Genomic DNA, 15,045 nt, shown 5'->3' on the forward strand with positions numbered 1-15,045 from the left:
AAGACATTAGAATGATGGAAATCTGGTGAAATATGTATTTTATTAACACAATATATCACATTGGCTCATTAATCGTGACAAACATACTAGTGTACTAATGTAAGGTCTTAATAGGGGAAACAGGATATGGGGTATGTGGGAATGTTTTATACTACCTGAAATTCTTTTCTGTAATGAGTTTATTTTTAAAAAGTGAGTAGGGGATATTCTTTTATTTATTTATTTTTTGGAGACCAGTTTGTATAACAGTACTTTAAATGGAAAAATATCAGCATTCCCATTGCTGACCTCAGTTAATATTAACATTGGGAATACTAGATAAGGTTAAAGATAGTAAAGGTGACATTGTTCAGTAATGATGCTAGAAAATTAATTATCAGTTTGGTTAAAAAAAAAAAAATCTTTCCGATCCTTACATCATGCCAAGCATTACTACCTAATTACTACCTTGTGAAGATTTACATAGAAAAAAAAACATAAAAGATATAATATAAAAATATAGTATAAAAGATATAATATAAAAATATAATACAAAATATATAATATAAAAATATAATATAAAAGATAGTGAGAATGAATGAATTTATACACTTGGGGTGGTGTTTTAATCAGCTTTTTCATTGATGTGACCAAAATGTCTGTCAAGAACAAGGAGAGGAGGAAAAGTTTGTTTGGTTTACAGTTTCTTGGTCCATAGATGGCAATTCCATTGCTCCAGCCAAGCAGAACATTATGGTGGGAGGGTGTGGTGGAGGAAATCAGCTCAAGATTTGGCATAAGGAAGAGGAGGGAAAACTTGCTCACCAAGGACAAAAAGTAAACCCCAAAGGTATACCCTCAGGAACCCACTTCTTCCAGCCACACCCTACATGCCTACAGTTACCACCCAGTTAATCTCTTATCAGGGGATTAATGCACTGATTAGTGCATTTTTCCTCTATACTTTCTTGAATTGCACACACACACATGAGTTTCGGGGCGGGGGGCAACTCATATCCAAACCATAACAGGTGAAATGAATATTTTTCATCCATAAAAAAGTTAAGATGACATGGAAGTTTAAAGACAGAACAGAACTTGTAGTACACTGAGCCCGTGGAATGGACCCCAAAATGGAATAATCTCACAGAAGGAAGATGAACGATCTTAGAGAGGTAATGCAAAATAACCAAAGTATGAAAAAATACTGGTGAGAGTTATTTTCTGAAAGTGAGAATGAAGGAAAAAATAAATAAAGCATTCGATATGCTGAAAGTATCCTAAAATTAAGATCTGAGATAGTAGAACAGAATCACAAATAGAACTGATAAAAAGTAGCAATGTATCCAAGGCAACATCATTAACCACCAGTGGAGATGGACACTGAATCCAGACCTGCCTCACCCCAAGCTCTGGTTTTAATTCCACATATGTGTTCAGCTAGCCACTAAAAACAATCCTTTCTACATGCAATGTGTAATCCAGGGTGGTATCCTAGGTCAGAAAAGGGGACATAGATGGGAAAACTGGTGAACCTCTAACAGAGATTTTGTTTAATAATTATATGCCAATATTCATCACCTAATGTTGATATTCATCCCACAGTCATGAATGGTGTCAATGTTACGGCAAACAGTAGGCAAGTTCACAATGCTCTGTAAATCTAACATTATTCTAAATAAAGAAATTATTAAAACATGAATTTCTCAAAATGGTGTCTTGGAACAGTCTGAAAACATATAAGTGAAGAGATCTATTACATAAAAGCAAATTTTAAAAAGAGCGTATTTTGCATTAAGGACTTTGACTATAACAAATTTATGGATGATTTCTAAAAAATAAATATCTGCCTCAATTCATTTATATGGCTTTTTAAGTAAAACTTTCACATTTTTTTTCTCATCCCATTTTTTTTCTTTCATGTGGAAAAACAGAAAATGGGGAACAGTGGTTTTTGAAAGCATAAGGTGATCTGGCTGAGGCAATCTCTCCACTTCTGCTAAAGATGAAACAGAAGTTCCACAGAAATATTTCTAGCAGCAAGAATGAAATTTAAAGGATTTAACAGAACTGCCTTGTTTTAGGAGCTCTCAGATACTTAAAGAACGAAGACTTTAGAAATGAAGAATTGCAGGAGCAGAAAAGCTGAAATAAAATCAAATTACAAAACTCAAAAGATTGTCTATATAAGGAAAAAAGAAAAATGAGAAAGGAGCAGAAAATAAAAGAAAAGTAATGAAAGAGATGATGGTGTCTCAAAGGAACTGAGGTATAATTAATGATGGAATGGGAGATGACAGGGATATGAATGGCATTGATCCATAACATGTCACTGCCTTGTCCCTAGTCTCCCAATGATTCCTTTCACAGAAAGCATGCACCAGTGATTCATGGGGACCTGAGGGGCTGACTCCTCTGCTCCCATCTCTTCTGACTTTCTCCTCCAATTTCCCCTCTCTTGGAATCCCTTGCAGCCAACCTTGCCCACACAGTTCCCTGGGCTCTGGCCCACCTTTGTATTAACTAAGCTGCCTGCTTGGATATCCTGCTCTCCTCCAGATATCCCTGGGGGAAAACTCCACTTCCTCTTCAAGATTTGCTCAAATATTAACTTTTCAGTGATTCATCACTATGCATATTCTATTTAAAATGGTAAGCCCCTAGACCCCCAGATCTCCCATTTTGCTGTTTTATTTTCTCATACCTCCTTCCACCAGCTAACATTTTAATCATATTGGATATCTGTTTACCCAACCACTGCACTCTAATAACCAGATTTTTGCCTGTTTTAATCACTACTGTTTTTGATAGCACCAGGCATATAGTAGTTGCTCAATAATTATTTTTCTAATATATGGGTATAAAATTGTCATGTTCAGTAACATCATTAAAATACAGTAAGAGAACATGGGTAACTCATAACTTCTACAAAGTCAGCTTCTTTCTATCTGTATATAGATTTTCTGTTTTGGCTTTTGTTTTCACGCTGAACCATTACTTCTATCGTGTTTAAAAGAAGGTTTTGTTTTTGTTCAAGAGTAGACGTTTATCTATCTGCAATCATTTCACATCAGACACATTCAACATCAGAGTCAGAAAGAGAGAAACTTCATTGTTCCAAGGTCTTTGCTTTTCTGAGCTTCGATGATATTTAGTTATTACCAGAAAAAAAGCTGTGCATCATAAAACCTTTACATGGGCAAATGTTTGGCAGCATGATCCACTGAGCTAAGGGTATCATAAAATTTTAACCTCCTCATTTTCAAGATGAGAAAACCAAGACCTAGGAAAGGCACCTCCTCACATTCAATTCAAGCATAGCTGATGAAGTGGTAAGCAGGAGCTCATCCCAGAGGACTAAAGTATTAACAGATCGGCCTTGCCTGTCAACATTTCTAAATGCAGCCAGAACTCTAGATTGGAAATGTTCAGTTCACCATTCAGCTAGATCTTTATTTTTTCCAACTTTTTTTTCCATTTCATTGCTCAACAATGTTTTGAGTGGCTGCTTCAAATTGCCTGAACATTCAAGATTCTTTTTGCATTATGATCAATAGCAAAACAAGCAACACAATCACCTTCCCTAGGATTTGGGCAAGTTCTCAGGCCACTATACCTTACAGAATCCACTTAGCATTCAGCCTCTCACTCCAATCTTGGGAGAAGTGAGAGGACAGCATATTTCACAAACTTCTTACTCTTTCAGTGGATGCATTATCAATTTACCCCCACAAATCAAATGGAAACAGCCTTTCAGGGGCTAAAAATGTGTCCGGTTCTCTTAAAAAAAAAAAAAAAAATCTTCAGCTGAAGAATTACACACATACCACTGCTTTGTCATAAGTGGGGAAAAATAAGTTTGGTGTCATATTTTCTTCTCAGAGGTAGCAACAGCAGTTAATCTACACACATGCATTCCCTGGGTACGGAGACAGTCGTCTCGGATATTATAGTGTCACCTGGGCAAATACTTTGGCAAAGACAGCCTATAAAATGAAGTTGCTAGGAACCAAAACAACCACATTGATTTTTAGTACAATTCAAACCACAAGGAAACATCACTTTTCTAAATGGCACAAGCTGAAAACGACAGGGAGAAATATATTGCAAATAGTGGAGAGAAGGAATAGAATAAAAGACAATTACATTAGCAAGCAACTTGGTGCTTTTTTCAGTTATTTGTTTAAGGTCAGAGAACTAAGAGGGTTGAATTATGTTAAACATCCCTATCTGAAAATCTAAGATTACTCATTTATGGACCTTGTGCTCACAGCTGGGAGCCTGGGCAGTCAGTGGAGCTTTTTGAAATAAAGCATTACAAGCCTTTGAATATTTGAACATTTTTTTCAAAGCCCAAGTAGTTTTCCTGTCAATTAATCTCTTTTTCTCTGCAAATGATAGAGCAGCCTAAAGTGCACTATAAATGTATCATTTACCAAAGAGTCATTAAGTTTGCTGCAACAAATATTTTGCTTAGTATCTTTAAAAGGACAAAATGACCTTGAAGCCAGAGACCTCTGAACAGGAGGTTCAGACCAGTCAGGACTCACCATGGCCCCCTCGCTTGTTCTCTGGGCAACTTCTCTCTGTAGTCTGGCCACAGCCAACTTCTCCCTGGAGAAACAAAAGTACAAAATGAGTTGACCATTCCCAGGGTAGAGGCAATCCCAGAGTGGCTGTGAAGCATTCCTTGGAGATCCCCAGAGGAACTCCCTCCTTCCTGTCCCTTACATCCTCCATGATACTTTCTATAAATATTTAAAGCAATTGGTCATTAGTGCTTTACTTTCATCCAGTGTTATAAGAGAGAGATATTTTTTTTTTGCCTTAGATTTGTAATAACCATATTAAGGTTGAATACCGAATAAAAGCTTTGCTTTAAGTTCATTAGCATATATCATTTATACATACATTTCCCAAGGCTGAAATTCTTCAATTGTTCTTCCTGTGTCAACTTTGCTTATATGTTTTTAATCATCTTCGTTTTGTTACTCTACACCAATATCACATTTTAAAAAGCAAAGAAAGCATAACTTCACACTGTTCTTAAAATAATAATAGGAAACCATCTGTTACATAGGCTTGCTATGTAACACTCTCTCTATGCTGGGCATTTTACCTGATCTCATATGAGCCTGACAACTACCCTACATTCTATTAGCCTCGTTTTATAAAAGAGTAAACTGAGGATAAGAGAGGCTATGTAAAAAACCTGAAGCCCTAACTGTCATGTAGTAGTTTTAGGGTAAAGGTTTAGATTTCCTTACTTAAAAGCCTAAATAAATCATTCTTCAGGATCTAGGAAACATGAAAAAATGTAGACTTAAAAATCAATTAATTTTAATATTCTCAGTTTAACAGTGGGGTTCATTTTATATTCCTTATAATTGAAATTCTGAGTTTAGATCCCTGAACTGGGGAGGGGGGGTTCTTCTTAAATAGTGGTTAACATAGAGGCGGCTTCTTCTGGAAATCCCCAAATCTTAGTTTTATCAAGGATTTCTCCTGAAATCCTTTGAACACTGTCAATATGTGAAACTATTTGAGTGATATTTCATCCCTTAGTCTGCCCTCTGCACAGGATCAGTTCCATGCAAAACACAGAGGAGGCTGCTAGAGTCCCAGAGGACTGAAAGGATTTCTTCCGTCCTAATTGCCTTGGTCTTTGAAATGCCTCCGTCTGCCAAAAGACCATGTGCCTTAGTTGTGTTAAGGCCAAGCAAGCTTCCAGTAGGAACTTGACCAAAGGAAACACGAAACAGGAGATGTTCCTGAGATACAAGTTTGGGATCCTGGGGCAAGACCTGTGGGTTCCTTGTCCCCGTGAGAAAGGGCAATAAAGTAGACAAGAAAATAATACAGAAATGAAAGTCATAGTCCCCTTCTGGTTACAAACAAAGTAGAGACCATGTGTGTTCTGACTCAAGTCCTGATGAGTAGTTTAAATACAAGGAGCAGAAGTTGAAAGGGATGCATACGCCTGATGTTTAATTTGATATGAAAATTAAACTCACGCATTCATCTCCTCTTTCCTGGGAAATCATTAAAAATGCAATAGAAGAATAGCAATGATAAAATATTTTGTAAGTATTTTAAGAGAATACACCCATGGCGAATGACACAGCAAGTCTACTTTGGAATGCAAACCCAGTAGAAATGCAAATACATGTTCACTCAAAGCCACAGACTAGAATGCTCATAGAAACACTGCTTGTAACAACCTTAACCTGAGAATGCATACACCTATTAACATCAAAGTAGATAAATAAATAGCACAGTCAGTCATACAAGGGAATAGTATAAAGCACTGGGAAGGAATAATCTACTGCTAATCAAAATACATGGAGTTATCACAAACATGAGCAAGTGCCTAAAAGCATATGTGTTCTGCTTCTGAAAATATACACAGAATTTCTATCCCCCATCTGATAAGACAAGAAAAAAGACATGAATATCAAAATGTAAGAAGTAAAACTGCTCTATGCACACATGACAATTTCCTATATAAAATATTTAAGTGATTTTTAAAATAATTATACAACTGATATGTGAATTTAGTAAAGTCACAGAGTTATTTTTAAAAACTCTATTTTTTCTATTTTAGCACCAATCAATTGAAAAATAAAATTTTAGGAGCATCTATAATTGTGAAAAACAAAATACCTAGAAAATACACTTACCAACACTTCCCAGACTGCCAGAGTGTAAACTACAGAACACTTTAAGAACACTGAAAAGAGACGAATAAATAGAGACAATACCACATACATGAAGTAGAGGGCTTGAGATGACTACAGTTTCAAAATGTGCACCACCCACATTTATACATTCTTTTACTCTGCCAAAGCAAATAAAGAGTAAGATATGACTATAGGAAAAAAGGAATCCCACACAGAAGAGGAGAAAAAGGAATCCACTTTTATTGTCTTTGTTGTTGTTGTATTTAAAAAGAAGTCCCTACGTAGGAATTCAGAGACTCACCCAACCTGACTTCAGCAAGAGGATGGAAAGCTCAGAAGAATGACTCCATGAAAAGAAGCAAAGATGAATTAAAAAAAAAAAAAAAACCCTACCTATGTGCTTGTAAACATTGAGAAGAGTTTTAGTTTTATTTTATTTACTTATTTATTTACTTACTTATTTCCTCTGTGTTTTGCATGGAACTGATCCTGTGCAGAGGGCAGACTGAGGGATGAAATATCACTCAAATAGTTTCACATATTGACAGTGTTCAAAAGATTTCAGGAGAAATCCTTGATAAATAAGTCGTGCTGGGGGTTGAACCAGGTCCTTGTATATGCAAAACATGCTACACAAGTAGTCTACCCCTGAGCCAAGTCCCTAGTCCCAAGAGTTTGAGTTTTAATGCAGAATTGGTTAAGAATCAGATATTAAAACACAGAAACCTAGGCCAACTCAGGTAGTAGCAAATATTTATTTTAGGAAAAATTAGTGTTACTCAAGATTTGCCATGCTAGAATTAAGACATATCCATAAGTGGCATTTACATTACTTGATGTTTATAATGCAGTAAATTAATTAATCATCTAATGAAAAAATTGTAGAGAAGGGGAAATGTGGAAAGACACGAGGCATTGGAACACTAACTCCTGACCTTTCATGATAGGAAGACAATATAACTTCCTAAAACCAATCTATATAGAAATAGAAGGGCAAGAAATATACATAAAAATAAGAAAAGCATAAGTACACAGTTAAGTGCACTTAAAAATTAAGAAATTTACACAGAGCGAACATGTCCATGTTCCTGTCAGTTGTGGTGAAGTTAATATCACAAAATAACAACCTGTGACTGGCTAAATGATACATTAGTCACAGAATCTAATACCAGCCTACCTGGTATTAGATTCTATGACTACTTGGCACTTACATGGCACAGTTCCCAGGTCCATGCCCACACACAATGATTCCCACCTTCCAGTGGAGTGAGACAAAAGCCTTTTAAAATATAGTCTGATGTTACAAAAAGCACACCTTTCATAGGCCACCAGGTAAGTAGTCAAGTAAGCCTCAACAAAGTAAATTCCTACATAAGACCCTGAATAAGGAACATGTAGAGCAGTATTCCAATATCTGTGTCAAAAGCTTTTGTTCATATGGATTATATCATTTGATATGTACCACACAAAAGTGAAAACTGATAATTCTCTAAAATATTAATGACAAAAAATAAACAAGCCCATACTAATATAAACAAAACAGCTTTAAGGTGGGGGTGAAAAACCTATATTCCAAAGCAAAATAAATTTCCCAAGAATAACAGTGCTTTAGAATTTTGTAAGTAGCTTCTTTAGAAAGCCCCACACATGTAAGAAGGTGAACGAACATGGCAATATCACTTTAGAGTTACTATAAAAATAGTTTGACCTTGTAGATCCATTCAAAGGGTCTTGGAGACACTCCAGGTCCCAGGACCACACTTTGAGAACATCAACTAAAAGACAGATACATAATCAGGAATGGAGGAATGTTCTGGAAAATTGCCTTAAGTCATCATTCTTGATTGCTGAATCCTCAGAGGGTGCTTTAATATATATGCTAATAGCATGTTAATTTTTCACAAGAGTGGTTTAACATAAAAGAGACACTTCTAGGAACAGACCAAGAGTCTATCTTATCACCATCATCCTACTAAATGAGAGTCTTAATACTGTATAAAGGTTAGGAACATCACTCTTTTATGTCTAAAAGAGGTGGCCTTCATAACAACTATTAGAGGTTGTCACACTGTACAGACATTTATGTAATCTTATTAAATTCAATTTGAAGGAAAACTTCAATGGTTTCAACAATCACACAGCATTTTAAAAGGACAGCAGTAATATATCATGAAATTTTGTGGACTGCCCACATATTATATTTTCAGGCATTCAGTGAATGACAGGGCCATCTGTAAACGGATGCACATTAGCTATGCGATTTGGTGAAACAGTAAATTATGCAAAAACTAGAAGCACCAACTTCAGTTTTCACCTAAGCACACAGAGACACAGGCTGAGAGAAACAGGGGAAGTTTCAGAGTAACCTGGATCACAGGAAAAACAATTCCAACCCCAACCCTGCTCCCCAGCCCTCCTCATCAAAAAGTGAGAAAATGGTTCCAGTGTAGACAATTCAGAGCTACCACAACTCAGAGTAGCTAGGTGTTGAAGGGGAAGAATTTGCAAGAAGAGTAAATGCAAATGTCTCTTTGGAACTTTGCTCTATACTTGTTTTAAATCACTTATGCAGAAATACAACATACAATACATCATGGAGTAGGGACCTTCACGGTTCCAATAGTTCAAGGTCCTTATGGGGTAAATAGGCACAGCCAGGGAAGTTCAGTCCCCCACAGCAAGAACACTCCAACTCTGCTCTTTTATGAATGCAGCTTCTGAATGACATTCCCTTTAAAAAGAGGGTTTTAGAGAGAAAAAACAATATAAAGGATTCTTTAAGGTTCAACAATTTTTATATTCTAGATATTTCAGGTCCTTAGTCTTCCAAGTGTGCATTTCATATCGGTTTTTAGTAGTACTTCCATTTCATTTCTATATGAAAAAAAGTTGTTATTCTTTTAAAATTAAGAAAGTGATAAGCTGCCAAATAGGAGAAAGCATCAATAATAAAATACTCAGGATTTCTAGAGGTTAACAAGTCTGGGATCAAATGATCAACTTAAACTATCAAAAATAAATGGCTTTGTCTTTTTTTTTTTTTTTTCATGGTAATCTCATCCGTCTTTGGGTTTAGTCCGTGGCAAACCCTATCTTCAAACCTCCATGGTCCCAATATGTGTGAAACCAATTGGGACTAGCATCTTTTTCATGCAAATGGAAAGTTCTTACAAACAGCTTTGTGTAAAAATATAAAGAATACTTGACTTGCAAGCTACCCAAAGCAAATTAAATACACTCACATAAACGAAGGCCCTTGTGCCAGTTCATCTGCTGGGAACAACTGTGCATTACTGTTTTGTGTCTGTGGCAAAGCCAGTAGCTCGTTAGGAAGTGGGTATTGACTTTGTGATTACAAAACAAATGCCCAGGGATAGTTTACCAAAAGCTGTGGATTCTTATTTACAGAATATGGATAAAGAAGAATATAATAAATATATATGCAATAAAAGAGGCCACAACATTTACTTCCTTCAGTTAAAGGCAAAAATAATTTTTTTTCTTTCTGAGAAAAATGAAACAGAATTCTGTTAAATTAAATTCTCATCTAATTTATACCCAAATGGAGAATCGGTCTCAGTTTTATCAACAGGCTTCTAATTCCTTCACTATAACTCCAGACTTTCTCAACTAAAGATACAACAATTGTTTTTTGACATGAAACATAGATAGATATCAGAATACTACGGACACATCTGCAAGAATCCAAGAGGATGTTGGCATATTTTCAAATCCAGAAAATACCTGCAAGACATGCATGGGTGGAAAATATTCCCCAAGGACAAGGTCTCACAAGGGGGAATATATTCATCTTGCCATGTGATGTGTGGAGACCGTAGCCTGAAGGGTGCTACAGAGCCATTTGTTGCACGAGAGTAAAAGGCCAGCCTGTCTAGAGACAGATCAAAGTTCTCTGGTCACTCCACATGCAGCCTAGGACCCCCCCAGTCATGCTAAATGGAGACAGCGGAGCTGCCATGCACCCTGCTCTCCCTAGGCAGATGGTACTGGTGGAAATGTGAAGAACTCTCTATTCATGTTAAGTCTCATCGCCCCAAACTGCTCTACAGGATGCCAAATGCAAGGTGATAATCTGAAGAGACAACTGTACCTCACAGAAAACAAGCAATTAATGTACTCCGTGTTTCTATTAAAGTGCCAGGTAATGGGTATGAACTCTGCTTGAATTTTCTAGAAAAACAGAGTGTAACACCTAAGTGTGTTCACATATGTATGAAAAAAGAATGTATCTTGCAAATTTAAAGTGAGTTTCCTTCACTGTGGTAAAAGATATTATAGTATTAAGGAATCCCATAATAATACTCTCCCTTCCCCCTAAAAATCTAAGCTCATGTTAGTTTTAGTTCAAGTTCCTGTTTTCAAAATTTAAAATTTAATAATATCTGTGTCATCTAATATGCACATCTATTTCTATTTTAATTTACTTAGAATATTTCAGCAAATGAAAGTATATGATCCAATTATAATGAAAATTCTAATCCATTCAGAAAATACTAGTGTGCATTTATTCTAAGCCTGATGGAGGCTCAAGAAGCATATGACAGATGCCAATTCAGAGAGGTCAAGGCCTATAGACAACATGTAGGAGATGTTATAAGCACATAGACACAGGTCCTTCATACTCACAGCTGCATTTAAAAATAAATGTTAAGTGACCATTTTTACCAAAAGATTGAAATTAAAGTTCTTTTAATAGAAAGATATATTTTTATAGAAAGATATATTCAGCTATTTCTAAAAGTTTTTGTTTTCAAGTTCATACTTTTCAGCAACAAATAATATAAAATTGGTCTATTCTCATAAATATTTTCATTACAAAGATCTCTATTACATATTTTATGTTATTCTCTAATTTCTTAGGTCTTTTGAATACAATGTTGTTGAGTTCACGTTCAACTCCAAATGTGCCACAGTATTTTATTCCAGGTCACTTCTTTGAGAGACATTCACCCAACTTTTCCAATTATAAAGAGAATCATAAGAGCTGGCATTGAGTAGTTGCAATGTTAGGCACTAGGCCAAATAAGTTACCTGAAATATTTAACCTCAAACAATATCTTGAGGCCAGAATTATAAACTTCATAATATTCAACAATGCTTCTCAAACTTTTTGGATTCAGTACCACTTTTATGCTTTGCAAAAAAAATCACTTGAAGATCCGAAAGAACTTTTGTTCTTAAAATAAGTATTATGTATAAAGCCTTCCTATATTCACAATTCAAACTGAAGCTTCAAAAATATGTATTAATTCACATCACATAACAATAGTAATTCTATTACAGGTTAACACACACATATAATTATGAAATCGGACTACAGATTTCTAAACTAACTACAGTAAAATGGGTGGCACTGTTTTATACTTTCACAAACATCTGGCTAATAAAAATGTGACATCTGGATTCTCTCACATATGCTTCTATAGTCAATATGCTCCCATGTCACATGTGAGATAGCCATTGTATGCTTTTGAGAGAATGAGAGTTCAAAAGGCAAATAACATCTTAGTATTCTTATAAAAATAATTTTGACATTATAGATCTACTGAAAGGTCATAGGTCTCCAGGAGGCCTCCAAGCCACAGTTTGAATATTATTAATGTGTAAAACTAACTCTTTTTACTTAGCATTATATTATTCAACACCTTCTATTTACCTGAAAATGCCATGATTTTATTCTCTTTTATGCTGAGTAATATTCATTATGTATATATACCACAGTTTCTTTATCTATTCATCTATTGAAGGGCATCTATGTTGGTTCCATAATTTAACTATTGTGTACAAGCAGAGAAATGAAAAATTGAGCTCCATATGTGTACTATGAATTGAAATGCATTTTGCTGTCATTGATAACAAATTAGAACAAATAAATAATTAAAATTAAGAAAAATAAATATCTGTCTTCCATGGGGAAAATGAAGCTGCACATGTAGACTGGAAAACATGCCTATCAATCCACTGCTGAAAAGTTAAAATAACACCACTATTTTTTTTTTCCAAATTTGTAGAATAGCATGAGTACTTATTTACTTATTTATTTATTTATTTATGTGTTTGTTTTTGGTGGTGCTGGGGATTGAACCCAGGGTCTTATGCGTGCTAGGCAAGCACTGTACTAGTTGGAGCTATATCCCCAGACCCAATGAATATACATTTAATTCAAATCCTATTTGTTAGAACTTGGACCTCTGTATCTACCATGCTATACTAGCACTGCCTATACTGCTAGGGACATAATCACAAATAACTGAAGAAATGACTGGGATCTTCAAGGATGTAACATGTTTGGGGCCAGTTTCATGTGAACTGATGAGAAAAACACTAATATAATTTTTGAACAAGGCACTGAACTCCAATAACAATAATCTTCACAGAGAAACATACAAATTAAACTCAGAAGCAAGACTTTTTTTTTTTTTTTTTAAGATCCCTTCCTATTTTTTTCCATGAAGATACCACCAAATGCCTAGAAGGGAATTAGATAGATTGCTCCCATTTATTCCTTGGGGCAGAGAGTCATACACTAACATCCTGGAGAAAAGTTTCAATTAATCATCAGCCTTTCCCATTTCTAGTGCGCCCCAAGAATGAGAGCCCGGTGGCGATCTGGTACGTGTGTGGGAAGAACAGGTTCACTCCCCGGAGGAGGCCCAGGATCATTCTCTTCACACACAGGCATCCTGGGGAGTCATCCGCTGCAGGGACCATGACAATGCCGAGGGCCAGGTGCACCTGTCGTGTAGGCAGATGGGGAGACCGGTGGCAGCAGTCCCTGAGTCATGGCTAAATTAATTAGCCTTTCCAAAGAACATCATTTAATTACTCATCCTCTCAGATACTCAGTGCAAGAGCAGATTTTATATAAACTTTGAGAGCCACAGAGTAATGAAAGAAACTTCTTCCAATCCTTAATTGCCCCACAACTTTAAATCACCAAAAATCACTCTTTCATTTCATGCTTCCAGGGAGTCTATTAGCATACCTAATGCATAAAATCAGTAAGTTGAGAGTGCATTCTATTTTTTGATCTTTGCACAGTTTTATGCATAAGCAACTAAAAAAAAAAAGTCATTCTGCAGGAAACTCAAAACAGTTGTCACCCACATCCTACTGACTTTGGGGGGAATGGTTGTTCAATCACATTGTGTTAGTTTGGTTAAGGAATGCTCCTCCCTACCTCCCACCCCACCCCCCCCAAAAAAAATCAAGAGACTTTTTAAAGAATTTGGTGCGTTAGAATACAACAGTAATTAGAAAAGCAAAAGCAAACAGAAGCTCTGTTTTCAGGGGGAAAAAAAAAAAACTTGCTAAATCTTTACCCCATATATGTATTCTCAAAATTGTTCCTCTACTCTCAAGAGAGTGCCTCAAATGACACCCACATGCTCATTTATTGATTCACTCATACAATTATTCAGATAACCCACTATGTTGCAGTTGACGGCTTACCTGTTTTTCTCCCCTACCAGGCTCTTAAACCCATAAAGGCTGAGGACTTTAAGATCTTTGTGTGTCTTGAACATGAACACATCCTCAGTATATGAAAGACCAGGCTTCAGAGCAAAACCCGTCTCACAGACTTAAGGCAAGATTACAAGCTGCCTTCATGCTCATTTGATATCAGAAGTTAGTCCCTTGACCCAGAGCTTAATAAAATGTGCCAGTGAAGATCACAAAAATCAGTTGTGAATCCTACTACTACAGTTATAAATGAAGCATTTTGTATATTTTAGACATTCCATGTACTCCTGGTAGTAAATTAAAAACATCAATAAAGAAATGAGAAATGAACTTGTCTTGAGTTTTCTTTTTCTTTTTTTACACTTGCAACTGTTAGCTTTCACTAGAATAATATGTGCTGTCATCCCTATATTTTTGATAAAGTCAAAAGACTCTGGATTTAACATAATACTGAACTAAAGCAACTCACTTTCTCCTCCACCTCTCTTTGGAACAAAATGAAATACCAAAGCTGTCCTACCTAACATGTCTCTAAAATCCATATAAGAGAAAAAACTCCCCTAACTTCAATTGTTAGCCTTAATTTTTGCAGTAACTTCTAAAGCAGAAAGTTAGTTCGAAGACTTCAAAAAAGATTTCTTGGAGATATATATTTTTATGAGTCATTGAATAACATTTAATTTCTCAATCTTAATTTTCACTCTTGAAAAAGCTAGGTCTTTGTTTCCACATTTAAAAGAAATGTGGAATTTCCTAATTTTTATGCATCCCTATATTTTTTCTTTTATTCTTTCAACTTTGACAAAAAGATATTTAGGTCTGTATTAAGGCTGGCAATTAAGAAAAACAAAATTCGGTTCTCTAATGTTCAATTTCCTTCCATCAGTTTTAGTAACATGCA

At 35.6% G+C, this 15,045-nt stretch overlaps 1 protein-coding gene across 1 annotated transcript in view; it reads right to left on the bottom strand.

The window, feature by feature from the left end:
* Nucleotides 1–15,045, bottom strand: part of Nckap5 (NCK associated protein 5) — a 795,495-nt gene that overhangs the window by 504,021 nt on the left and 276,429 nt on the right. The window contains exon 3 of the mRNA XM_077110321.1: nt 4,530–4,593. Coding sequence (XP_076966436.1) covers nt 4,530–4,593 — 64 coding nt within the window. The remainder of the gene's footprint in view (nt 1–4,529; nt 4,594–15,045) is intronic.

Source organism: Callospermophilus lateralis, chromosome 9 (genome assembly GCF_048772815.1).
Source record: "Callospermophilus lateralis isolate mCalLat2 chromosome 9, mCalLat2.hap1, whole genome shotgun sequence".
Taxonomy (NCBI): domain Eukaryota; kingdom Metazoa; phylum Chordata; class Mammalia; order Rodentia; family Sciuridae; genus Callospermophilus; species Callospermophilus lateralis.